This window comes from Scleropages formosus, chromosome 10 (assembly GCF_900964775.1).
Source record: "Scleropages formosus chromosome 10, fSclFor1.1, whole genome shotgun sequence".
Taxonomy (NCBI): Eukaryota; Metazoa; Chordata; class Actinopteri; order Osteoglossiformes; family Osteoglossidae; genus Scleropages; species Scleropages formosus.
Window position 1 is genome coordinate 29,865,386 of NC_041815.1, and position 25,447 is coordinate 29,890,832.

Below are 25,447 nucleotides of genomic sequence, written 5' to 3' on the forward strand. Positions count from 1 at the left end.
TGCAGCGCCGTTCGGTTCCCGGCGGCCCAGTCCAACTTCATCCGGGTTCGGGTCCCGATCCGGGTTCTGATTCCGCTCCAGGCGCGGTGTTTAAGGGCCTCCGAAGAGCTCCGGCCGCGGGTTCGAGCGCAGCGCTTCGCAGCCATGGCGGGGGACGGGACGGAGCAGCGCGCGCTGCAGTACGAGCAGACCCTGGTGAGCGAGAAAGTCCGCGGGGGGTCCGCTTTCCGGGGAAACTTGACATCAGACAGTGGGCTTGTTACATTGTTTCTGAAGACGGGAGGTGACACGTGGGCGCGGTCACATGATCGCTTTTCGCACCCCGTCGCACGCGCGCACACACACGCGCACGGAGGGGAGAATGAATCGGTATCGGGGTCCGGAGGGGGGACTGTGTTGCGCGTGGGCTGGCTCGCGCACCGCTCTACATTCACGCGTGAAAGGGGGCGGGTCTGAAGGTGTCTGCGAAACTCCTCTGTCTTTCTGAGCGGGATCACCTGTTGGACCGTCTGTTGGACCGTCTGTTGGACCGTCTGTTGGACCCTGTCCCCTCGCTGAAGCGCCTCACCTGTTGGACCGCTCGTGCAGCCCATTGGTCATGTTGGCTGTAACGGACCTGAGGTGCGATATTGAATATTGTTTTAATCCCATATTTACTGTAAACACACACTCTGTGTCAGTGTCTCCGCTTCTCTTTGCAGGGACACTTCTTGTCTGTCGGGAATGTGAAGTGAGACTCTTCCTCCTCTGCAGTCTGACAGGAGGGACAGGAGTCCAGCAGCCTGGACGCACGCACGCACGCACGCACGCACGCACACACACACCCATGGGGGGTGCGACTCTTATCCAACCGATTCTGTGCTCTACTTGCCATCTGGAGACTCCTGGTCTCTCTCACTGTCCCATGTCTGTCCCCGCCATTGTCCCCCGTGTTGCTCCCAGTTCCGTCTCGGCGCAGCATCTTCACGGTGAAACGGCCCCTTTGTCTTTGCTCAACTGAGTGTTGAGTCGGAGCCCGAATGTTTGTACAGTAAACAGAACAAACACAAACTGCAGCGTGGGGGGGGGTTCGAGTGTTGAACACTGAGTCAGGTCACAGGTACGGGTCGCTCTCCCTGGTCCTCCGCCGGTGTCCCGCTCTGTCCCCCGTCCTCGGTGGCTCCAGAGGGAGGAGGGACCCGGGCTGCAGCTGAGAGGACGGAGAACAAAAGGGCGTCTAATGGGATTAAAACCCAGAGCCAGAAAATCCAAAATCTCCCGTTTCACTCTGTTCCAGTTTGGCATCTCGCCTTGTGAGGCTCCGCCCCCTCGCACCCGCACGGCCCTGTCTTGGGCATCTCTAATGTTGCTGTGGACACGCACTTGCAGGACTGAGGAGCGCTGATCCCACCGCTGGGTGTTGGTCGGGACCTGGTGCTGTCTGACCAATCAGGGACGAGGAAGGCAAGGGCGGTGGGCTGTGATTGGACCCTTGGGACTGTGAAGGCGGAGCTTCAAACCCTGTACTTTCCTGTGGTCCATTTATGTGATGAAGCCCTGGTGACCCACTGAGTGTCCAGAGAGGTTGTGGACAGGTGTGTGTGTGTGTGTGTGTGTGTGTGTGTGTGTTTGGGGAGGATTGAAATAAATGATATAATTGTATCACTGCATAACCATGACCACCTCTCAGCCCCCCCTGGATATCTGTGGTGTGTGGGCAGCGGGTGGCATAGTGGTTAGTGTGTACACTCAAAGGACTTGGGTTCAAATCCCATCTCCTGCCTTATTGATGCAGTAAGTAAATTTATTTTGCTCTTTGGAGAAAAGGGTTTCCTAAATTAAAGTGTGTGTATGTGTGTCCCTGCGTTAAGAAGCTTATGAAACAGTTTCAGGTTCCTCAGTTGTTGTGAAAGTCCTCCAGCTCCCTTCAGGTGTGTGTGTGTGTGAGAGAGAGAGACGGAAAGAGAGAGAGGGAGAAACAGCGTGTTTGTTCTTCTGCGAAAGCCTCCCTCTTGAAGTCACCTTGAGTGGCTCGTGTCTGAGCGCCCCGCACACTCCCTGAGCTACCGGACGCGTCCCGCCGCTGTTTGCTGTTCTCTCGAACCTCGCGGCTCTGCGATAAGTGCTGTTGATCCTGTAAACTGCTTTGCACCGGAGCGACGCTGGACACGCTCCGCGCACGGCTCCACGCGGTTCACGTGGGCTCCCGTAGACCTCCCGGTGCCCGTCCCCCTGGCCCTGGCTCCGCCCCCTCACTGTGTCCGTAGCGGAAGAGGACTCAAACATGTAACGGAACGAAGCGAATCGCTTTTCTGGCCTCCGGTGGCTGCTGGGAGTCTGTTGTCTGCCGGTTGCCGGGAGACTTGTCCCGCGCTACTCGTGACCGCTGGGCTTCCTCTCTAAATGAGTGAGACGCTGAGCAATAAGTAACTAGGCGGAGGTGGGCGGGGCCAGCTATCCTGGGTCGGGGGGTGGGGGTCACTCAAGGGCCTTTGAAGGAGGTGGGATATGTGGGGGTGGCCTTGTGCCCTGGTGTGTTGTGGTCCGGCAATCATCCCGTTAATGCTGGGCTCACGCTGAGTGGCGGGGCTAGATGACACCAGGGTGTGGGTTCGTGTCCCGACCCAACCGGTGTCGGGTGTCGGCGTTTCCCTGCCCAGTTGAACTCTGAGGGCCAGCAGGTGGTGTCGTGGTTAGAGCTGCTGCCTTCAGACTTGGAGGTTGCAGGTCCAAACACTACCCTTGATCAAGGTACAAATCCTGAACTGATATGGTAAAAATTACACAGCTGTAAGTAGCTTTGCTTTGTAAGTTGCTTTGGGGGCACAGAAGGGTCTTGAACCCCTGACCCCTTTCCTTGCTGATTGGCCAGCGCATGTCTCCGCACCACTTGCTCAGTGACAACTCCAGCGAGAGCGACCATGTGGTGTGGCATTTTGGTGGGTCGGTGGGCGGGGGCGCAGGTGGGAAGGTCCCTGAGCGGCTTGGAGGGGGCGTGGCTAGCTGAAATGGGTGTGGCCTGCAAGATTTCCACACCTTTGGCCTCCAGTGAACCGGCGGGAGAGAAGTGGAACGGCGCAATGCAGAAGTGTGACGATGAGACGCTGACCGGAGGGCAAACGGGTCAGGATCAGTTGACCAGTAGCGCTCTGCACACGGGTTCGAGTAAGGAGAGCAGAAACTGAACTGCCGGCCCAACCCCCCCCAGGCTTGAGCAGGTGGGCCTAGACCCCCCTTCCCTGCTGAGCTGTTCAGCGATCAATCGTGTTGATTGAGCAACACACGACTTGAGTCTCTGGCAGGACAGAATCGTCCTCCTTGATGTCCTAACAGTGACCCCCTCCCCCCCCCCCCCCCAGTCGGATTCTGCGGGACAAAAATACACCCCCCCCCCGCCCACGCTGTGGAAGCACTGTTTCCTGCCGTGTTGCACTGATGTGGGGGCGGTTGCCCTGACAACGGCACAGTTGTCAGCTTGTCATTCTTTGGTTGCTGTGTGGGGGAGGGGCAGGTGATCCCCCCACAGGTGGGTTCAGGTTGGTACGCTCTTGGAGGGGGGTGGGGCGTTGGCATGTGTTCCCTTGTATCCTCATGTGCAGTCGAACCCCCGGCGCCGAGCGAGCGTGTGACCAGCCTACCAACTGTGCTGGCGTGTGCCCAGTCCCATCAATCAGCGCCCCCCGTGTGCCCCCCCCCCCCCCCCCCCGGGAGCTGCAGACCCCCCCAGGACACCCCTCCTGGTTCCACACAGGTCACTCCTACGAAGTCTGCTCTCTGAGGGTCTTTGTGCTCTGGGGACTTTGACTGCCTTGGGGGGGCTGTGTCCCAGCAGGCTGTACTGTACCCCCCCCCCCCCACCCCCACCCCCAGTGCGTCTGTCCAGCTCAGCCAATCGGAGCACGTGGGAAAGGCACTCGCTGTTAATTTGGCTCCGTTCGGATGTCTGGAGGCCGTTGTGTGACCCCAGGACTGAATGAGGGTGCGACTGTCCCACCTGTCCTGTCTTCTCTTGTCTTGTCCCGTCCGCTCTTGTATTGTGTCCCGTGCTGTGACCTGTCCCTTGGGGGCGGGGGGTGGGGGTTGCCCCACGTTAGCCGTGTTTTCACCGTTCTTTGTCCCGCCTCTAGGCCCGTGGGAGTCGCTCAAGGGTCGATAAGTGTGTGATAAGAGGTGTCGGGTGAGGACAGGAAGACGGTAGGATGTTTGGTCAACAGCGCTGAGGACACACGCACAAACACGTCATCTGCAATCTTCTGGGCAGCTGAGCCCTTCTAACGCAGTTACTGTCCCTCAAATGCACAGGGGGAGGGGCCAGTGTGATGGATGGCTGCTGTGGGGGGGCGAGCGGGTCGCTGTGGGTCCGAGGTTTGAAAGCCCTGCTGTGTCACACAAGTGTGTTTATCACTTGACAAGGTCAAGTGGAGGGTGGGGGGCAAAGGTCAATTGTCTGGCCGGATCTGGTGTGTGTGTGTGTGTGTGTGTGTGTGTACATCTTAAACACATGGCTGTTTAGTGTCACTTTAAAGGGACCTGTATCCGCCCGTTTCCCTGCAGTTCTGCTTCATGTCAGATCAATAGCTGCTAAGTTTAGCTGCCAGCAGGTCTCTCTTCTGGTCTCTCCTTGTGCCCCTCCCTCAATCCCACCCACGGTGCTCCTGCTTTTCTGTGCTGCCTGCGGAAGCCGTGTGTGTGTGTGCGCACGCACGTTCTTCTATGACCTGATGTTTTGTTGAGCTGTTTTCTGTTCGTTCGCCAGTTTCAGAGATGTTAATTACCCACAATTCCCTCATTAATTGCTCCGAATTGTTCTGTCGGGTCGTTGGTTCTGTGAGTCTCAATGGACCTTTCTAAGGGTCTCGGCCAGTCCGGTTCACACAGGCGTTTGCAGGACAAATGGACCTCGAGTGACCGCAGGCCCCGGGGCATCGTGTGGTTCTCGAACCCTCGCTCCGCTGGCGGTCTGCTCTCAGCTCAGGGTCCCGCTGGTCCAACACCTGTTGTCGGAAGGTGTGCGTTCTCCGTTGCGTAACACTCCGTTGCTGCTGTTTGTTCACCGTGTTGTGCAACGCTATTGTCATGAACACGTGCAGCTGGTGACCTTTGACCCTGGCACCGTGACGGCTCCGCGAGCAGCTGAGCCGATGACGGACGGTGCGCACCATCACGTCTTCTGTGATTGGTTCTTCCATGCAAGTTCGTAACCCGTTTTCAGCGATTGGTTCGGTGTTCCGCTCTTCTCTGCGATTGGCTCCGTTCTTGTGGCGCCAGCCTTTGATTGGCTCTGCTCTCCCAGTCTGGCGACTGGCTCCCCGCTCTGATTGGCCGTTTGCGGAGCTACCTGGCTGTGATTGGTTCCTCCCAGCTGCCAGGTGTTTGAAATGCGTCGAATCTGTTGGAAATGGTGGCAAAGCCTGTTTTATTGCTTAATCGGCTGCGGACCCCCCTGAGGATTTAAAAGCTCTGACCTCCGCGGCCCCGTGGCCTCGCTCTCCATGAGCTGTGGAGGACCTGATGGGAGCCCGCCGTGTTTGGCTGCTTTCTCCGAACCCCTGCTGTTCCAACACGGCCGTGTAACCCTGAGGTTGGCGGTCAAGGGGACGCTGACCGCCCCCCCCCCCCCCCCCCCCCCCAAGACTCATTGATGGCAGAACCGCCCCTGGGCCTCCTGGTCATATAGAGCTGGGTTTGACTGCACACAAAGTTTTGACTGCACACAAATTCATAATAATAAATAGAGAAAACAAGAAAATGGCAAGACCGTGAGCGGATTCCATGTTCTGGTGGCTGCTGGACTCCCGTGTTATACCCGGGTACGAAAGGCGGAGACGGGATGCGGCTCCACTTCCAGCAGCGACACACCTCAGGGTGTCCGAAACACCGGCCGATCAGGGGTCAAGGGTCAAGGGTTCAAGGTCACGTTCACACCGAAAGTCAAACACCCTCACTGCTTATCAGAGGGAAAGTGCACTTTCAGCAGCTGTTATTTGTCTGTGTGTGTGTGTGTGTGTGTGTGAGATGGGGAGAGAGAGAGAGAGAGAGAGAGACGAGGGCTCTGTGCGCTAGCTCTCCTCCAAAGAACGCACCCGTGGGGGGTGGGGGGGCGGTAGAATTGTGTGGGTTTAATGTCACTTCAGATTCCTTCTCATGAAGGAAGTGTGTGTCACATTATTTAGCATTCTTTTTGTTCCTCATACAAATCGGCCATTGTGTGTGTGTGTGTGTGTGTGTGTGTGTGTGTGTGTGTGTGTGTGTGTTTACTATGACTGATGGGGGACTTTGACTGTCCTTCAACAAGAGGATTATTAATTGTTCTCAGAATGATGCAATACTGATTACAGCACTTTGATTGATCTTCAAACCGCTGTTGGTAAATGATTTTCATTGTTTTGTCTCTATATAATTGGTGCGCGCGTGTGTGTGAGTTTCTACAGAGTTACGTGCACCTCAGAGTAAACAAAAGAGCATCAACAACAAAGAACTTTAGACACAGGATTATGGACACACAGCTGGGGTGTTTCACACCAACATGTTGCTGGTTCACATCCCTCCAGTAGCTCCAATAGAAGTAAGACTGAAATGAAATGCATAGATCATCATAGCAGATGGTGTTGGACTCACTGATAGAGCTGTCAGGAGATGGAGGGAGAAGTGGCTCTCAAAGAGTATGAGTATGAGACGGTATGAGACTCTTCTTGAGTGTGAGAGGGATTCAGCAGCTCCGAGGGACACAGGGCGCTCATTCCATGTCAGGGACAGAACCCAGATGTGGTGACCTTTCACTTTTGGTCTCTGAAGAGTTGGAGCACCGAGAGGGCAGAGGTGCAGGAGCAGAGCGCTCTTGCTGGGCTGTAGGGAGTGACCAGGTCCTGTAGGTATCAGGGTGCAGATCCATTGACCACCTGTTGACCTTTGTCACCACAGTGTTGAATTTTATCTAGACATCTGCAGTGGAGAGTCACGGAGGGAACACATGATAACACTTTGGCAGGTCAAACACAAGTCAGACACACACTTTCCCCCACGGTTCCGTGCGAGGGGGGGGTCTCCCGAGGCGAGTTCCTCGGAGGAAGCGGCTCCACAAACGGTCGCTGTGTGTTCGACTCGGTGGGGCGGAGAGGCGCTTTAGTCACGACCCTGAACATCTGTCCTGGCTGAGGTTCTGCATCTTCTGCGGCTTCACGGTGTCTGGACATCCGTCCCACAGATCATCTGACAGCCTGGCGGCCTTCTGCTCCCCCACCCCCCACCGCCAGTGGCCCTCCGTGTTGCCCAGGGTTATAGTGTGACCGCAGACGTGGAGGCGGGGTGTGTGCTTTCAGCTGCCCCCCCCCCACCATCTGACCCCTGAAAGGGCAAGTTGGGACCAGCTGGACCACAGTACACTTACCCCCCCCCCCCCCCCTTAGGGAAGGCAGAGTTTACAGCTGTGCGTGCGTGCGTGCGTGCGTGCGTGCGTGCGTGTGGTCTGGTGCATGCCTGTGTGTTGCAGTACCCCCCCTTGCCGGTGCTGCCTGGTGCCTTGTATCCACCCCCCCCATTCCCCCAGACACATGCAGGAGGAACAGAGGGCCTCCTTGTGCTGTTTTCACTCCTGCAAAACTGTCTCCACTCAGCAACTGTCCTCATGTCCACAGTGTGATGGAGACACTGCAAGGTGGACATGGACTCATTTCACAATTAATATAATTAATATATGTGATCATTACCTTAACCAAAATTAGTTATACTGGAGTCAGTATGGTCAGGGAGCTGTGCGTGCGTGCGTGCGTGCTCACACTCGCCTGTACAAGTGTTGCACTAGTCTCCATAGGTCATGGCCAGCAGGGGGCGCTATCTACTGGACCTGGGAGTCAAGGGCTCGTTTCACCTTAGGTGCAGCTCCCCTGTTCTTCCCTGGCCGTTATGCCTTGCTGTCCCAACCCCCCTCAGTGGCTCTGGGAAATCAGTGTCAGCCCTAGGGGGGGTTTGGGGGGAGGCTGAGACCCCAGAAAAGGAGACGGTCAAGTTCAGTGTTTCGTGGGCTTCAGATGTCGGTGAAAATGTTTGTGCTTCCTGCTTCCCCTCCCTTGCAGGGCTGTGACCACACAACCTACTCGCCGTGACCGCGGGGGGACGGTCGGCCGGCGGCCTTGCGCTCGGGCCATTCTAGGAAACGTTAATGTTCCGCCGAGATGACGTTCAGGTCGACTTTCTAGGAAACTCATCTTGTGCAAGAAGGCCGCTGTACTCTGACCACATAAAGTGTGTGTTTCACTCTTTACACTGGTGTGTGTGACCTGCAGAGGACCTTTTAATTGGTCTCCCTGTGCAGTGTAAAAACACAGTGTTTATCTTTTACCCTGAATAGTCTTCTGAAGGTTGGTTTTGCTGTAAGGTGTGTGTGTGTGTGTGTGTGTGTGTGTGTGTGTGTGTGGTTTCTCATCCTGACCAGTTTCCGCTGGTCATAATTTGACTGTGACCTTTGACCCCTGATCCCATGTCCCTCCCCCAGATGTACGGCAGGTACACGCAGGACCTCGGGGTCTACGCCAAGGAGGAGGCGGCGCGGCTGCGCGACCAGGGGGGGCTGCGGCGCTCCGTCAGCGAGAGGAGTCGCTCCATCGAGCTGCTCGAGTACGACAAGGGGCGCTGCGCCAAGTGCCGAAGTGAGTGGGGGGTTGGGGGATGGGGGTATGGATGATTCTTCCCAGCACCACCTGACTGCGTCTCTGACACCCCCCCCCCGCTTTGAGAAGCTCAGGTGCCCTGTGGCTCCGTCTCGTGTCCACCCTGCCTCCCTGTCCTCTTCCACTCAAAATTCAGCTGCTGTGTGTCAGTGTTGTCCCTTCCCCTCGTCTCTCTTCGCCGTCCTGCTGATGTTGCCGCCCCCAAGTGCGGCTAAGGCTCCGCAGAGGAAGTGTGGTGCTGGAAGCCTCCGTGTCGAGGACGTGGCCGTAGCTGTGAAGGGGACGAAAGCAGGACCTGCCGCTCAATTTGCTTTTCCTTCTCCAGTTATGAGGCGTGTTTGTATGGACTGTCGGGTGGGGGATGACTGAGCGGGTGACTGCTGATGGAGTGGGGTTTCTGTGCGGAAGGAGCGCCCCCTGCTGGCGCAACAGTGCTGCGTCGCTCTCGCTCTGTGTGGGACGTGTGTCTCCGAGCTGCGATGTCCTCGTTGAACCCGTGTCCTCCCGCTCGCAGAGGAAGTGTGTGAGTTTGCGATGAGGAGGTGAGACAGAGCGAGTGGCGCTCGTGTTCCCTGGCAGAGACGGAGACAGAGATGGAGACGGAGAGAGACGCACATGGGCTGTTCCTCAACAGCACCCATGCGAGTCACAGGGCCTCCCAGATCCCCACACAACAGCGCCCCCCAGTGGCCAGCGCTGCAGCTTCACTGTGTGGCGACCCTGCAGACCCTGGGGTTCTAGCATCCTTCCCGGTCCCTGGACTGCTGGTCTTCCTGCAGTAGGATCCTCCGCTCACTCCAGGCACCGCCCCTGAATGCTGAACTTAAGCTGATGATGATGATGATGATGATGATGATGGGGAAACTCACCAGGGCTGCAGTCGCAGTTCCCCAGCGCTCACACTTGACTGCAGATGAGCGAAAGTGCTGTCCTCCTGCAGTAACGGCCGATGTCCAGCAGGGGGCGGAATGCCTCTTTGTGACGGGAGCCACCGGTTCCGGGGATGGAGGCGGGACCAGGCAGGTGGCGAAGGGACTGCTGGACTCCAGGCGTCCTGTTTGCGGCAGAAAGACGCCGCAGTCCCACCGAGTCGCGGTTCAGCTTCGCTCTCTGGGATGTGGTACGCTGATGGGGGGGGGGGGGGGTAGTGAGGGATCATGGGTAGGGGGCAGCAAGCAGCTCTGCATCACAGTGGAGCTCCTTTCCTCAGGTGCAGACTGCAGTAACTTCCTGCTAGCCGTGTGTGTGTGTGTGTGTGTGTGTGTGTGTGTGTCTTGCAGACAATGCAAGGTGTCTGGAACATGTCCCTTCAGCAGCCCCATGCTGCCCCTGTCTTGAAATGCCCTGAATCACCCTTTGCTCCCCCTGCCCAGCCCCCCACCAGGGGACAGGTTAGGCTGTTGGGGGGGCACAACAGGTGATGTCAACATGAACACCGTGGGTCACCATGGCAACAGGCATGCTTCCCGATCACCACTCTCTGCTGTTTTGGCTCAGACCCCACGGCCACTTCCGCGCCACGTAGGTACTGGGTCCAGGTTGACTCACGGATGGGTTGTCATGGAAACTTCCAGGAAGCAACGGATGACGGATGACTGGGTTCGATGCTGTCGCTTGTGGTGCGGTGATGCTGCGCAGATGCTGGTCAGCGGCTGTTTCCGCTAATGGTGTGTAGCTGCAGTGCGGTGTAGCTCATTTGTGTGGGGGTGGGGGGCAGGGTGGGGGGGACATTGAGGTCTGCAGTTACATCAGCTGTAATTGGACTCCTAAAGTGATCTTCAGCTGGGTGACCCTTGATCAACACAGCTGTGGAAAAGAACACACACTTCAGAAATACAGCGAAATCTTCTTGCCCCCCCCAGCAGAACTTATCTCCATTACAGCCCCCTCTGTACTGTGTGTGTGTGTGCGTGTGTGTTTTGCTGCAGTGGAGAAACCGAGTAATTCTATAAAGCATCCCCCCACTTGCATTGTGGGTGGGGCCAGGCAGTGGGGGGGTACAACAGTACAACGGTACAACATGTCCCTGAATGGCAGGGCTCCACGGGGCGTAACTAACCCACTGTTTATTTGTCCTCAGGGTTCCCGTACTCGCTGGAGCCTCCGCCCCAGGACTTTATCTCTGGTAAAACTTTTCATGAGTAAATTAAACCCATTAAACACTTCCCTGCCTCCACCGTTAACCCTGGGGGGCAGCGCCCCCTGCCTGTGAGGAGGCCCCCGCTGTAGCGGCCAGGTTTAACACCGCTGCTTTGACCCTGTCATGCTAGCAGGGCGAGTTGCTTTTCTCCCCACTCAAGAATCCCATTGGCTGACAGCGAGTCCCCAGACCGGTCCCGTCCAATCAGAGCTCAGTGCGCTGCCTGGGGCGCAGAAGAAAAGCTGCTCGCCTTGAAGTTGGGCTCTGCTGCACATCATCCATCCATCCATCTGTCCATTCAAGTGTCTGTACAGCCATCTTTGCCCCAGCTTGTCGTCTTCTTCTCCTGCCCCCTTACTTACTGTTAACAACCCCCCGCATCCGTGCCAATGCCTTTCTGTATGTGGGACAGGAAGTCGCATGATTACTGGGTGCTCTGGACCAGGTGACTCCTGGGGGGTGACCGTGAGTGTGTTTTCACCTTCTGTTCCATGCCCACCCGTGCCCCCCTACCCCCCTACCCCGCACGTTCAAGTTCCACGTTTGCACAGTTACCACGTCTGCACTCGAATGTGTGCGTGTCGCTAATGCCGCTCCTCTCCCTCATTGGCCGAGTGTGTCCCAGTGGGTGTGGCCTTCTATGAGCCCCCCCCCCCCTCCGCCCCAAGCGGTGCTGCGGAGGAGTAAATATTTAATAGACTGGTTTGAACGGAGCAGAAGATGAACAGGTTTGATTAAACAGTGAAACCTGTGTGCCGACGGTGATCAATGAGCCCTGCGACTCGTTAATATCGCCAAGGTGATTTAACGGGCCAGGCGGCTCCCGCATCGTTATTAATGTTTTAATTAACAGGACCGCTTTCGTTTTTAAAGCCTCCGGCTGCGGCGGAGTGTTCACTCGTGTTGGGTGTGACCCTATCGAGGTGCACTGGTTTGGGTGCCCCCCCCCCCCGTCTCAGTACATTGCAGTAAAGAGCAGCCCTCAAACAGAAGTATGAGAACATCTTAGTTCAACTCTCTTCAACAGTGTTTACAGCTCATGTCTGGTGTTACTGAGTGTCAGTGATCAATAATGTTGATGGAATAAATCGGTGAGCATGTCTTCCTTTATTGTTAATCGTTTGATGTACACTGGTTGGAGCTGCTGCCTTTGGACCCAAAGATCGGAGGTTCGATTCCCACCTCTGGCTCTAGTACCCTTGAGCAAGGTACTTTCCCTAAGTTGCTCCAGTTAAATGACCCAGCTGTGTAAATAGGTAAATAACTGTAAATTAACACTGTAAGTCGCTTTGGAGAAAAGTATCAGATACGTGAACACATGTAATTGTAACTTTGGAGTTCTGAACAAAATGACTTATGAACAGAAGCAGCGTTTGTAAACTGATGGATTGGCGCCGCGTTTGGCTGGGTCCTGCTCTCTGGTGGGTCTGGGGTTCGAGTCCCACTGGGGGTGCCTTGCAGCAGACTGGTGTCCTGTCTACGGTGTGTCCCCCTCCCCCTGCAGCCTTGTGCCCTGTATTGCCAGGTTAGGCTCCGCTTTGCCGCGACCCTGCTCAGGACAAGCTGTTTCAGACTCTGTGTGTGTGTGTGTGTGTGTGTGTGTGTGTGTGTGTGTGTGTGGAGTGGTGCTCCCTCCTGGTCCCCTGTGCCTCTGGCAGTCATCAGCTTGGCACCAGGGTAATAAACGGTAAAGTGACCTTCGCACCTGTAAGAGAGAAAAGGGGGTGATGAACGTCTGATTGCTGCGAACCAACGACCTGCGCACTGGGATGGAGAGGAGCACCGGTTGTGGTCTTTGTGTCAGGAACAGCTCAACCAGCTCTGCTGGTTGTTAGAGCTTCCTCACTAGACTGCATCATCATCATCATCATCATCATCATCTTGCTCAGTCAGCATTCCCCCCCGTGATCACAGGTCACTCTCCAGTGGTGAGCAGGTCAGGACCTCTTGGGTGACTTCACTGTGAGCTGGTACAATGCAACTGCTTCAGTTTTTTTACTGTGGTACAAATAGGGAGGGTGGCTTTACCACTGAGGAATGATGGTGACAGTGACAAGTGTGGGCAGGAGCTCCAGGTCCTACCAGGCAAGTGTGTTTTCTGTCCGTTGGGCTCACTAGGGGTCCCTTTGGTGGGACGGACACACACGCACACACCCACCCACCCACCCACCCGGAGCCACTTCAGTGCAAACGAGTGCCATTCTCATGACATCACTGCTGGCCTCCTAGGTAGCTCTGTAATAGAGGTTTTTTTTTTTTTTTTTTGTGTGTGCGCACTGAACCTCTCATCGTGTCTCAGTCATCAGACGCTTCTGCAGACTTTCCTTCTTCATCACTCATCTGCACTTTGACCTCTTCATATGGAGGTTTCTCATTGGCCATGTGGCTCCTGCCCAGGACATCTCCTCCCCCCACAGGATACGGACCCCCAGGTCCTTCACCTGCTCCTTCTTATACTTCAGCAGCGGGCAGGACAGCGACGCCCCCTGCTGGTCCCTCTTCTCTTGCTGCCCTGCTGCTTTGGTGCCTGAGAGGGATGCGGGAGCCCGACCCTGAGGCGCAGCGGACCGGGGGGGGAGGGGGTCGGGACGCACATCTGCTGGGGGCGGAGAGTTTTCGAGGGCCGGGGTGGGGTGAGTCACTGTATAAGCCGGCCTCAGGGAGGCGTTTTTGTTCAGAAAGGTTGTTGCCATGGCAGCAAAGTGTTTGCATTGAAAAACACCAAGTTCGGGAGTAAATTGGAGCCCTGAGCTGTGTGTGTGTGTGTGTGTGTGTGTGTTAATTATGTTTCAAGAGCTGCAGGTGATGGGGCAAACAAAGATTTACTGTGCACTTCCTCCAGTGCATCGAGACTCGGGTTCAGCCGTGGGGGGGCTCACTCGCGTTCTCCACACGGGGGGGTTAGGGGGCTGAATCCCCCACCCCAGGGACACGAGCAGAAAGGAGAAAGACGTCCCTTTCTCAAATGGGGACAGTGGAGCCATGGGGCTCGATGCGACGTCCCGCCGAAGTGAAACGTCTTGTGGTGGAACGTTGCTCATAAAACATGACATGGGATGATAAACGACACTGAATCGGTGTTGGTCAGGTGTTCCGGTGATAAATGCGCTGTTGCTTTCAGTGTCGCTCTTGTTGCTGTCGCTCCGTGTGTCGCTGCGCAACTGGACTGCACCGCAGTAACCACATCGGGCCACTGGGGGCAGTGTGGAGCAACCCTGCTGTTGTCAGAGCAACAGGCCTTCGCCGCAACGTTTAACGGGTGCTTGATCAAGGGTGATGTCACTCGTGTGTGTGTGTGTGTGTGTGTGTGTGTGTGTGTGTGTGTGTGTGTGTGTGTGTGTGCGCTGACTGAGGAATGCAGGGATAACTGACCTGACAAACACCTGTCTCACCTGTAGGCATTTGGCTGTGCTGTTAGTGCTGCATTGGGCTGAGGGTGACTATATTAACGGAGCTCCTACTGAAGCACCACGGTGACACACACACACACACACACACACACACACACACACACACACACACAGTCAGGGTGGGCTCAGATCCAGCCAGCAGATTTGTTTAGTATCCAAGGCAACCTCTATTAGGAAAAGACACATCAGCACTTTGGTGTGTGCGTGTGTGTGAGACAGAGAGAGAGATGTCTTATATAATCCCACACATTCGCTAAATGCAGAGATGTGTAGGTGTTCTCTAAAGTGTGTAATGTTCAGCAGTGTGAAGAGACCACATATGACCACAGCCTGGCTAGAGTGTGTTCACACATCCCACAGCAGTGCCCCCCCCCCCCCCCCCCCCCCCCCACCCCCACCCCCACCTGCTGTCCCAATGCTGTGTCACACGGTCTTCGTGGCTCCAGTATCCGTTTCATTAAGATCAGTGGGTGGAGTTTGGAGAGCAGTGGATCCTCCCCTTTGCCGGGATCAGAACCCAGGAAAAGGTGGACAGGTTTGACATGTTAGTGTGTCCACCGTTCATGCCTGCGGGATTGTTGGACACTGCGTCCTCCTCTTATCAGTACTGACTGCGCAGGGATGTGTCCTCGGCCTCCACTTGATGTGAACACACACACACACACCGAGACAGGAGCAGTTTTACTGGACACAGATCTCGGACAATGATGCCAGAATATATGAAATAAAGGGATGCATGGGAGTGTTTCGCACCCCAGACCAGGCGAGGAGCACAAAGATGATCACCGAGCAGCGATCTCCGCCTTGCAGGATACTTGTCGTCGTGGCGACCGTGGGCTCCTGCAGGTTCCAAAGTTTCACTGTTGTCTTCCACACACAGCAGTTTCAGGAACTCAGCCACACCTCCTTTCTCACCTCTTCTCAGTCTCTCTTCATTCAGCATGTGGTGGCCATAAGTCAGACAGGTGCATTGTGGGCAATGTAGTCCCATAAATTGTCCTGGCTGAGGACCAGAGGATTGTGGGTAATGTATCCCCTGTGTCTAATCCTGCTGTTGCCTGTGATCTCGGCAGTTTGTGCGGTGCGCTGTCAGAAGTTCCTCATCTCACGGGTGGGCGAAGACTGGATCTTCCTCATTCTTCTCGGCCTCCTGATGGCGCTGGTCAGCTGGGCTATGGACTTCGCCATCGCCATGTGCCTTCAAGGTGGGGAAACGGAGGACTGACGAGATCTGTGAAAGTTCCAAGACTTGTGTCTTGTGTTCTGTGCACGTTGTGCTCAAAACCAGTAAACCAGCAGTTAAACACGCTGCACACTTGCACACACTGGAAGGCTGTTCATAACTCAATTTGTTCATAACTCTGAAGTCAAACAGACAAAAGAACACTTAAAGAAATAAAAAGCCTGTCTTCCATAGTTAGGGTCTGTAAAAAGTTCAGGTGTAGCTACAGTAAGAGAAAATAGTGACTCCACTGGTCTCATGCTTAATAATTTTCATATGAAATTGAGTTCTGGTCTCAACTGTTTACAATTTCTCAAGTCTTTTGTTACTTATAATGTTCACGAAAATGTTTTAAAATGGCTTTTGGCGGCTGGTTGTCTCACAGTGTAGGGTTCCACCACTGCAGGTCACTTCAAGGTGTCATCAGAGAGGGTGTAAAACGATGTTATGCCACAGTCACAATGAGAGACCTCCCCCAGCCGAGTTCAGCTCAGAAAGAGGTAGCAGTCGGTCTGCGAACCCCCGACGCAACTCACCTGTGTGCTGGGAGTGTTCGGGTGTTACTGCGCACCTGGTGGGCGGAGAGCATGTCTGCGATTGGCTGTGATGTGGCTGAGCAGGCGTCTGATTGGCTCGCTGTGCCTTTGCAGCACAGAAGTGGATGTACGGGGGTCTCGACAGCAACGTGCTCCTTCAGTACCTGGCCTGGGTCACCTACCCCGTGGTCCTCATCACCTTCTCTGCTGGCTTCACACAGATCCTCGCCCCCCAGGCTGTTGGTGAGTCCCACACGCACACACGCACACACACGCACACGCGCGCTCTTTGAGCTCTCACTGAGTGCCCTATGCCCTGCCCACCAGGCTCAGGGATCCCCGAGATGAAGACGATCCTGCGGGGCGTCGTCCTCAAGGAATACCTCACCTTCAAAACGTTTGTGGCCAAGGTGATCGGGCTCACGTGCGCACTGGGCAGCGGGATGCCCCTGGGCAAGGAGGTGGGTGTGTGTGTGTGTGTGTGTGTGTGTGTGTGTGTGTGTGTGTGTGTGTGTGTGTGGGCGGGCGGGCAGAAGGGGGCGCTGTGCTCCCTCAGGCCTGCATTTATCTCCTACACAAGATCTGCTTCACACTTGAGCTCCTCGTCCTCCTCCTGTTCCGTGGGTATTTTTAGGTGTGACGGACTCACCTCGCATTCACATGGCAGGAACTCTCTCTCTCTCTCTCTCTCTCTCTCTCTCTCTCTCTCTCTCTCTCTCTCTCTCTCTCTCTCTCTCTCTCTCTCTCTCTCTCTCTCACACACACACACTCCCACATTAATCCATCTGCTGCGCTGCTCTTTGCCAGCCATGCTCTGCGTGTGGGACATGAAAATCGTCATGCCTTTTCCTGAGAGTCCTACTTAAAGCTGTGTGTGTGTGTGTGTGTGTGTGTGTGTGTGTGTGTGCACGCTCCTCCCTCTACCTCTCTGTGATGAAGCTGTTGCATTGATACTTGTTCTATCTTCTGTTTGACTTTTTACATTAATTACTGTTCCTATGTTCTTTGACCTTTGACCTCTGTGTGTCCTGACCAGTGGATGGAGTGTTGACCCCTCCCCCCACTCTGTCCTCAGGGCCCCTTTGTTCACATCGCCAGTCTGTGTGCGGCGCTGCTCAGCAAGTTCATGTCTCTTTTTGGAGGTATCTATGAGGTAAGGGGTCCCGCTCACTGGCTCTGCCCCGATTCTCTCTTGCGCACACACACACACACACACACACACGCACACGCACACCACTTATGTCCCTACACTCCACAGTCAAATTCAAATCTGATGTAGCACCTGAGCAGCCCCCCCCCCCCCCCCCCAAACCCCAGTCTACCGTGTCCCTGGAGAGACGCACTGTGGCATTCGGCTGATTTCACCGTACTCTCTCTCTCTGATCACTGCTGTCCAAGGAGTGCTGTGTAGAAAACAAGGTAAAAGCATGGTGTGTGTGTGTCTTGTTCAACCTCAGCTTCTTCATGATCTCCACCCTTTTGTTGGTGGCTCCATCCCAGCATTCCACAGCACCCCTCCCCCTCCTGACGCCCTTTCTGCTTCCTTCCAGAACGAGTCGCGGAACATCGAGATGCTGGCGGCAGCGTGCGCCGTGGGGGTGGGCTGCTGCTTCGCCGCACCCATCGGAGGTGAGTCGCACTGTGCACCCTGGGGGGGTGGGGGGTGTCCCAGTGCGCTGCTCCTTGACGCACCCAACCTGTCTTCCGCCCCCCCCCCCCCCAAGGTGTGCTCTTCAGCATCGAGGTCACGTCCACCTTCTTCGCCGTGAGGAACTACTGGAGAGGCTTCTTTGCAGCCACGTTCAGCGCCTTCATCTTCCGTGTCCTCGCCGTCTGGAACAGGGACGAAGGTGAGGACACGTCCACCCCCCCACCCCCCCACCCCCCCCAGCCAGAAGCTCCACATCGAACGCACCCCGTCTCTGTGTCCGCAGAAACCATCACTGCTCTCTTCAAGACGCGCTTCCGCCTCGACTTCCCGTTCGACCTGCAGGAGCTCCCCGCCTTCGCCGTTATTGGGTAGGTGGGGCTGTTGGGGGCGGGATTGGGGCAGGTGCTCGAGGCCTTTTTCTCCTCCCACTCATTCGTCGTCCGTTCCCAGCAGGATCAGCTCTTACCCTGTTCTACTGTTTGGAGAACATTCATAGAGTGCAGACTGTGCGTCGGATAGAGACACAGAACGTTGTACTGTGGTCCTGGTTGCGCGAACGTTGAAGACACCAGGTGTAACACAATGGGGGAAATGTGATTTGGGGGGGGGGGGGGGATTGTGGAGGCGGAGTCTCAGGTGGAGGCTTCTCTTCCCGGTGCAGCAACACAGAGAAAACCATGGCTGGCCAAGTGTGTGTGTGTGACCCTGCTGCTCCCTCTTCTTCAGGATCGCCAGTGGCTTCGGGGGGGCTCTCTTTGTCTACTTTAACCGGCTGATCGTCCAGTTCATCCGCAAGCAGAAAACCATCAACCGGTTCCTCATGAAGAAGTGAGTGATGGGACATCCATTTTGTGTGTGAGTGTGTGAGTGTGTGAGTGTGTGTGTGAGTGTGTGAGTGTGAGAGAGCCAGGAGGACGGTGCAGGTTTAATGTTTCCCTCCACCCCACCCCACCCCAGACGACTGCTGTATCCTGCCTTGGTCACCCTGCTCATCTCCACACTGACCTTTCCACCTGGGTTTGGGCAGTTTATGGCTGGGAAGGTAAGCTGTGTGTGTGTGTGTGTGTGTGTGTGTGTGTGTGTGTGTGTTTCCAGTCAAACAGAGGTTTCAGTCAAGTGACTGAAGACATTTTGGCAGGAATTGAGTGCTGTTGTCCGTGTGCTTTGTCTTCTGTCCAATACCAACTTCAAGTTGTGTGGGGGTGCTGTCACCAGTGTGACCTCTGACCTCTGACCCTCAGCTCACCCAGAAGGAGTCCCTGGTGACCCTGCTGGACAATCGAACGTGGGCAAAGCAGGGCATCGCTGAGGAGTTTGACTACATTGGTCATTCACAGGCCTGGAAGCACCCACAGGTCAACGTGTTCGTCACCCTCGTCCTCTTTATCGTCATGAAGGTGTGCTTCCTCTCTCGTGTGTGTGTGTGTGTGTGTGTGTGTGTGTGTGTATATATAGACCGCACATGTCCCAGCCACTTGCTCCCTGTCCCCACAGTTCTGGATGTCAGCTCTGGCCACCACCATCCCGGTCCCCTGCGGAGCCTTCATGCCAGTCTTTGTCATCGGTGAGCCCTTGTCTGATTGGTCGTCTGTACGTCATTTGCATGTAATGTCCACTATGTTCATCTGCCCTCTGTGTGTGTGTGTTTAGGCGCGGCATTTGGACGGCTTGTTGGCGAAAGCATGGCAGCTTGGTTCCCTGATGGGATCCACACAGACGGGAACATCTACCCCATCGTGCCGGGTGGCTACGCTGTGGTGGGTGAGTGGGGGGGTTTGCGACGTGGACCTGATGTCCCGCTGGGGGTCGGGGGGAGGATATCTCTACTCCACCATCCGTTTTGTTGCTCTGCGCCAGGTGCGGCGGCCCTCTCCGGCGCGGTCACTCACACGGTCTCCACCGCGGTCATCGTGTTCGAGCTCACGGGTCAGATCTCGCACATCCTGCCGGTGATGATCGCGGTCATCCTGGCCAACGCCGTGGCCCAGAGCCTGCAGCCCTCACTCTACGACTCCATCATCCGCATCAAGAAGCTGCCGTACCTCCCGGAGCTGGGCTGGGGGCACCACGAGTGAGTCCCGCCTCCTGCCCCGCCCCCCAGCTCTGCTCTGCCCTGCCCCGCCCCCTTTGCAGGCCTCATCTCGCCTTTCAGGTTGTGCACCACATGGCTGCTGGGGTCGCTAGTGGCCTAAAGTGTGGGAGTGGCGCTCTCCTCCTCTCTTTATCGTGTTTCTCTTTCACTCGCCCACAAGTCCACTCCTTATCGTTCCGTTTAATTGCGCGTGTGTGTGGATGGACTGTGGCTGTCCCTGACCCTGCAGTGGCCAAACTGGAGTTGAGGGTAGAACAGTAACTCTCTCTCTCACACCCGTCATCCGCTCGGCCATCTGGGTCTAAGAATCATTTTTGAACACAGAGAGAACCGTTATATAACACTGCAGTGCGTGTGTGTGTGTGTGTGTGTGTGTGTGTGTGTGTGTGTGTGTGTGTGTGGTGGGGCGGGGGGGGGGTGATGCTGTGGCACCAGTGGCAGTACTGCGAGTCAGTGTATTGCTGACGGGGCGTTTCCATAGCAACGTGTCAGTGTATGGGGGGATTTTTTGGTAATTTTAGGTTCTCCTGGGGGGGCAATGTTGTTTTAGGGCTTTAGGGCTCTGGGGGGGGTGTTAATCATTTGGAGTCCAAATTGGAATGAGGGCAAGTGGCTTCAGGATGCAAAGTCATCTCTGGACGGACACACACACACACACACACACACACACACACACACACACACACACACACACACGGAGCTCCGCCTCCCTCGGTTCACACCCATGTCCCCCCCCACCCCCGCAGGAAGTACAACATCCGTGTGGAGGACATCATGGTGCGCGATGTTCGCTACATCACACTCAACTGCAGCTACAGGGAGCTCCACGAGGTGCTGCTCTCCGGACACCTGAAGACCCTGGCGCTGGTGGAGTCCGCAGGTGAAGGGGCGGAGCTTGTGTCTGGGGCGGGGCACCAAGTCGTCATAAGTATCCTCGGGCGACGGGGGCTCTGTCTCGGGGGGGTATTTTACTGCGGTGAGCTCAGTGTGTCCGTGTCTCCTTGGGGCCACCAGACTCCATGATCCTGCTGGGCTCCATCGAGCGCTCACAGCTGCAGGCGCTGCTCACTCAGCAGTTGGGACGACCGCGGCGACTCGAGTTCCTGCGGCAGCGTGCCCTCAATGCCAGGAAGAGCCAGGAGGGGGCGCCGCAGGAGCCCGTGCAGAAGGCGAACCAGGAGGTCCGCTTCCAGGTGTGTGTGTGTGTGTGTGTGTGTGTGTGTGTGTGTGTGTGTGTGTGTCACAAGGGATTGCAGCACTGGGTCTGCGCACTGAGGACTGCGGACTGCATGGGGGGCGGGGGGTGGTGTTTGATGAATGAATCAATTCCTAAAGTCTGGAGGGAGTGGGCGGAGTGTTTCAGCCTCTCGTCCTGTGTGTGAATGTGGGGGAGTAATCTGTGTGTGTGTGTGTGTGTGTGTGTGTGTGTGTGTGTGTGTGTGTGTGTGTGTGCGCGCTTGCAGATCTCCACCGAGGAGTCGTCCTTCGGTCCCGCTCGCTCCGGCACCCAGAAGCCCCTGAAGCCAGCACTCAAGCGCTCATCGGTGGAGAAGAACAGTGTGGAGATGCCCATGAGTAGGTCCCGCACACACACACACACACACACACACACACACACACACACACACACACACACACACACACACACACACGCGCGCGCGCGCTCTCTCTCACTCTCACTCTGACCCCCCTCTGCCTCCCCTGCAGGCCCCCATGAACATTCCGGAATGGCTCTAAAGAGCCTGTTCTGCGCCCACCCGGACGCTGCCACTGTGGAGGTGAGACTGAGGCTCCTCCCCTTGGTGTCACACACCTCGCGCTGCTCTCCTCACTGTGTGACAGATCCCACAATGTGCTTGTGCTGTGCCCCGGATCTCTCTCTCTCTCTCACGCACACGCGCCCTCCCGTCCTGCCCCTCGTGGTGCGCCGGTGTCTTAATGCTCTGTTTCCTGCCCCTGTGTGTCTCCACTGTGAAGAGCAACAGCAGCTCAGGGGCTCCTGACAGCAGGAAGCCCAAACGCGTGAGGATCTCTGTCGTGGTAAGAGCGCACACACGCAAACGCGCGCACCCACACAGAGCATGGGCGGCTGTCCAATCCCATCCATCAATCAGACAATCATCTTTCGCCGCGTCAGCCACGCCCATCTCTGTTCTCTGCCTGACCAGATCTGCCCCGATGACCTCTGACCTTTATCCCCCCTTCCCTGAGGTCGATGGCCGTCTCGGGTCCTGAAGGGGACAGGCCGAGCCCCAGGCGGGTCGGGACGTCGTTCGCACAGCGGCATCTCCTTGACCCCTTGTGAGGGCCGATCGCAAGCCGTCGCCGTGGTGACGGGGCCCGCAGAGGCCACAGAGCAGAGACCCTGCTGTTGAGCCGTGTGAGGGAGCCCGGGGGCGTGGCCTGCTGTCCGTCATGAGGCCCCCGGTCACCTGTCCAATCAGATGGTCACTGAGAGGCGGGGCTTGAATCATCTCCTCTGTGCCCCATGTGCCAATGCTTCTGCTGCTGTAGAAGAGGGCCCGCACCGCCCCCCTGCATGCCATTGCCCGTGTCTGAAATTGACAGATGTCAAGTTGGAAATGCACAGAAATTTCATGCATGGTAATGAGCACGGTAATACTGCATGTTTCACTGCGGTCACTGAGATCAAGACCCTCAGATTGGGTAGGCGGAGTCTCTTAATTGCCTCTTCTCCGATTAAACGTTGTCCCATGTCTGTGTGCTGCGAGGGGACGGGTGGGGTACCAGGAGGGGGACACCAGCGTTACGGTGCGGTGAAGCGCCGAAGAACCATCCTTTTACCACACTGTTGTGGCACCAGGAACTTGAACCCCTCTACAGTGGGACTCGAACCAACGCACCTCTAGCCCTTGAACCGCCACGGAGCGGAGAAGTTGGAAGCACAAAGAGTTGATGATGTGTTGTGTGGGCGAGGTGAGATGAGATCACTGGATCATAGGGTCCTGACCCATGTGTGGACGGGAGTCCAACAGTGCAGCATCATGTCCATAGGTCGCACTGGTTGGTCCCTCCGGTCCTCGGGGGACCATCCAGCTGTCCTGCACCATCGCTGTGTGGGCACCTCACCTCTGTTTCTACTGTCCCCCCCACTGAGATCATCACTGTGAGACAGGAACCCCCCGGAGGTCCCCCTTCCACACGTCCCCATACCTGTGCGTCGCTGTGTATCTGAGAGCTCCTCTGTTTGTCCCCCACAGGATGACCTGGACCTGGAGGATGAGTTGACCCTCCAAGAGGTGAGTGCCCCCTGCTGGGCGGGAGTATACGCAGTGTGTAATCCAGGCTGTGTGCTCTGTTCCTGTGGACAGAGTGTGTGCTGCACTGGGAGGGGGACCCGTCTCTCACTCTCCTGTCTCTTTATGTAGATTGCAGAGTGGGAGGAGCAACAGCTAGATGAGCCAGTCAACTTCAACAACTGCAAGATTGACCCTGCCCCCTTTCAGCTCGTGGAGCGAACATCACTTCACAAGGTCTCCCTCCACATCTGCATGTCCTCTCTGTCTCATGTCCCATGTCCCACCCTGTAACATCCCCCTCCGGTGTCTACACCCCCCACAGACTCACACCATCTTCTCACTGCTGGGCCTGGACCACGCCTACGTCACCAGCATCGGGCGCCTCATTGGGGTCGTGTCACTGAAGGAGGTTAGTGATGATCCTGGCTGCTCAGATGTCATCATGATGACATCACGGTGACATCATGGTGACATCACTTGAGGGAAAAGGTCCACTTTGTAAACTGTGTGGGGGGGGGGGGAGAGCTGAGCGCGGTGGATGTTATGTGACGTTCCATATGGGACGCTGTGCCCGCCCCCCATCTCATTCTCACAGCTCCGGAAGGCCATCGAGGGCTCGGTGACGGTGAAGGGGGTCAAGGTGCGCCCCCCCCTGGCCAGTTTCCGTGACAGCGGCACCAGCAGCAGCGAGACAGAGGCCACAGAGCTGCACAAGCTGTGGGATCGACACCGGAACCTGACGCTGCCGGGGGAACACCGGCCCTCTGACTCGGAGGACAACAAATCGCAGTGAGGGGCTGCTGAGGGGCGGCTCCCGCTTGATTTTTGCCCCTGTACCCCCCAAACAAAAAAGAAAAACTCCAAGTGCCCCTCGGCTCCCCCCAACTGCCCCGGACTCGGAGGTCAAGGCGCTGCTACTGCTGTGGGCTGTGACTCAGTGAGGAGATGTGATGCAGTGTGAGGAGTACCACCGCCACTGCCGCCGCCATCGCCGTCACCGTCACACCCAGCAGCCCTTCTAGAAAATTCACACGATTCTGACAGTCTTCCCACCGCTCGGATTCCCTACTGTGTTCCCTAGTGCTGCTCGTTTCACACCTGGAGAGGGAGCAGCACACACTTGCTACTGGTGCTTGAAGTCACACACTGGGCCTTTCCAGGAGCTGAGGAAAGAGAGAGAAAGAGAGAGACACACACACACACACACACACACACACACACACACACACACAGCCTTCCAGGGTTCTACATAGTCCTGGAGTGTGGTTTAATCCTTCTGTGCAATCAATCACTTTTCACTTTAATTCTAAGATACTTTACCTCACACAGAGACCACACTGAGGGGAGCAGACATGCTGTGTTCAGTTGTCTGGACTTCACACCTGGTCAGAGTGCGGTTAGGAGACCTTGCGACCATGTTTGTGCCCCACTCTAATTCTTAGATTGTTTTCTTTTTTTTTTGTTTAAATATTTATATATATATTTCCCATAGCATTTCCAATGGAAAGTGACCTGCTCTGATTCACAGACACCTTTTGAAGGTGTTTCCTACTGGTGGTCGTGGGGACTGTGGACGAGAGGTGCTCCGTGAATAACCGCTACTTTCGTACTGCTTTACCGCTACGTCTACTCTTGCTTCCGAGCTCCTCTGAAGCCTTAATGCAAAAATCAGGATCACACACACACACACACGCTTGCTCTCCACTCATGATTCCGAGCTTCCAAGTTACAGCCGTGAAGGAAGAAACTCTGCAGTCCATCTATGCATCCCTCAATGGCCGTGTGTGTGTGTGTGTGTGTGTGTGTGTGTGTGTGTGTGTGTGTGTGTGTGTGTGTGTGTGTGTGTGTGTGTGTGTGTGTGTGTGTGTGTGTGTGAGTGAGAGGCTCTGCCTCATCCTGCCCAGTTTGGCGCAGCTAGGGCTCAGTGGGGGCCCCTTCCACTTCCTTAGGCCTTGCTATGCATGAAGGTTCCTGTGTGACACACGTGTGCTTGCCTTGTAAAGAGCCTGCACTCGCTCTCCTTTTCTACTACAGCTTACACACACACGGGAACACATTTGTTTTGCATTCTGCAAGGAACACTCCAGCACACACACACACTGTGCCATACTCATACACTCTCACTCTTCCTCCATGACCATGAGATGGTTAAATGCTGCTTTTTTGCCAACTGAACTGTTTGTGACCAAAAAAGTAAATGTTTCTGAGAAGTTTGTGCCATTTTATAAGACAATACTGCTGTTATATTTCCGAGTGTGAATTTACACTGTTTTCACACTGCTTGTTCTGTCTGGTGTTTCAGTTACTGTTGCGTCTTGATGGGCGTCTACCATTCCTTCATTCATTGATTCATCAGTGCTCAGCACACACTGAACTTTTTAAACTTCTTAATCCACAGGTATGATAAGAACATCTTATGCCACTAAAGCAATGGTTTACAACTGTAACGCTGATTCACGTAACTTCTAGTATATATCTCCAGTGCAGCGGG

General features: G+C 55.8%; 1 protein-coding gene across 4 annotated transcripts; it reads left to right on the forward strand.

Annotated features, from left to right (window-relative positions):
- Nucleotides 1–24,786, forward strand: LOC108932238 (chloride channel protein 2-like). Of its 4 annotated transcripts, XM_029255394.1 has the most exons (25): nucleotides 69–195; nucleotides 8,471–8,624; nucleotides 10,726–10,770; nucleotides 15,269–15,400; nucleotides 16,068–16,196; nucleotides 16,281–16,414; nucleotides 17,029–17,106; nucleotides 17,504–17,582; nucleotides 17,678–17,803; nucleotides 17,888–17,972; nucleotides 18,331–18,432; nucleotides 18,562–18,646; nucleotides 18,846–19,001; nucleotides 19,099–19,168; nucleotides 19,255–19,365; nucleotides 19,462–19,675; nucleotides 20,443–20,576; nucleotides 20,711–20,889; nucleotides 21,160–21,271; nucleotides 21,404–21,474; nucleotides 21,674–21,736; nucleotides 22,918–22,956; nucleotides 23,086–23,190; nucleotides 23,279–23,365; nucleotides 23,552–24,786. In XM_029255394.1, exons 1-25 carry the CDS (start codon nucleotides 145–147, stop codon nucleotides 23,747–23,749), a joined length of 2,739 nt encoding a protein of 912 aa, XP_029111227.1. In that variant the 5' UTR covers nucleotides 69–144; the 3' UTR covers nucleotides 23,750–24,786. The 4 variants fall into 4 exon arrangements, with proteins under 4 accessions (XP_029111225.1, XP_029111226.1, XP_029111227.1 ...); XM_029255392.1 differs by lacking the exon at nucleotides 21,674–21,736 and having other exon boundaries at nucleotides 1–195; nucleotides 23,552–24,784; XM_029255391.1 differs by lacking the exons at nucleotides 10,726–10,770; nucleotides 21,674–21,736 and adding an exon at nucleotides 15,824–15,917 and having other exon boundaries at nucleotides 85–195; nucleotides 23,552–24,782.
- The last annotated feature ends 661 nt before the right edge of the window (nucleotides 24,787–25,447 follow it).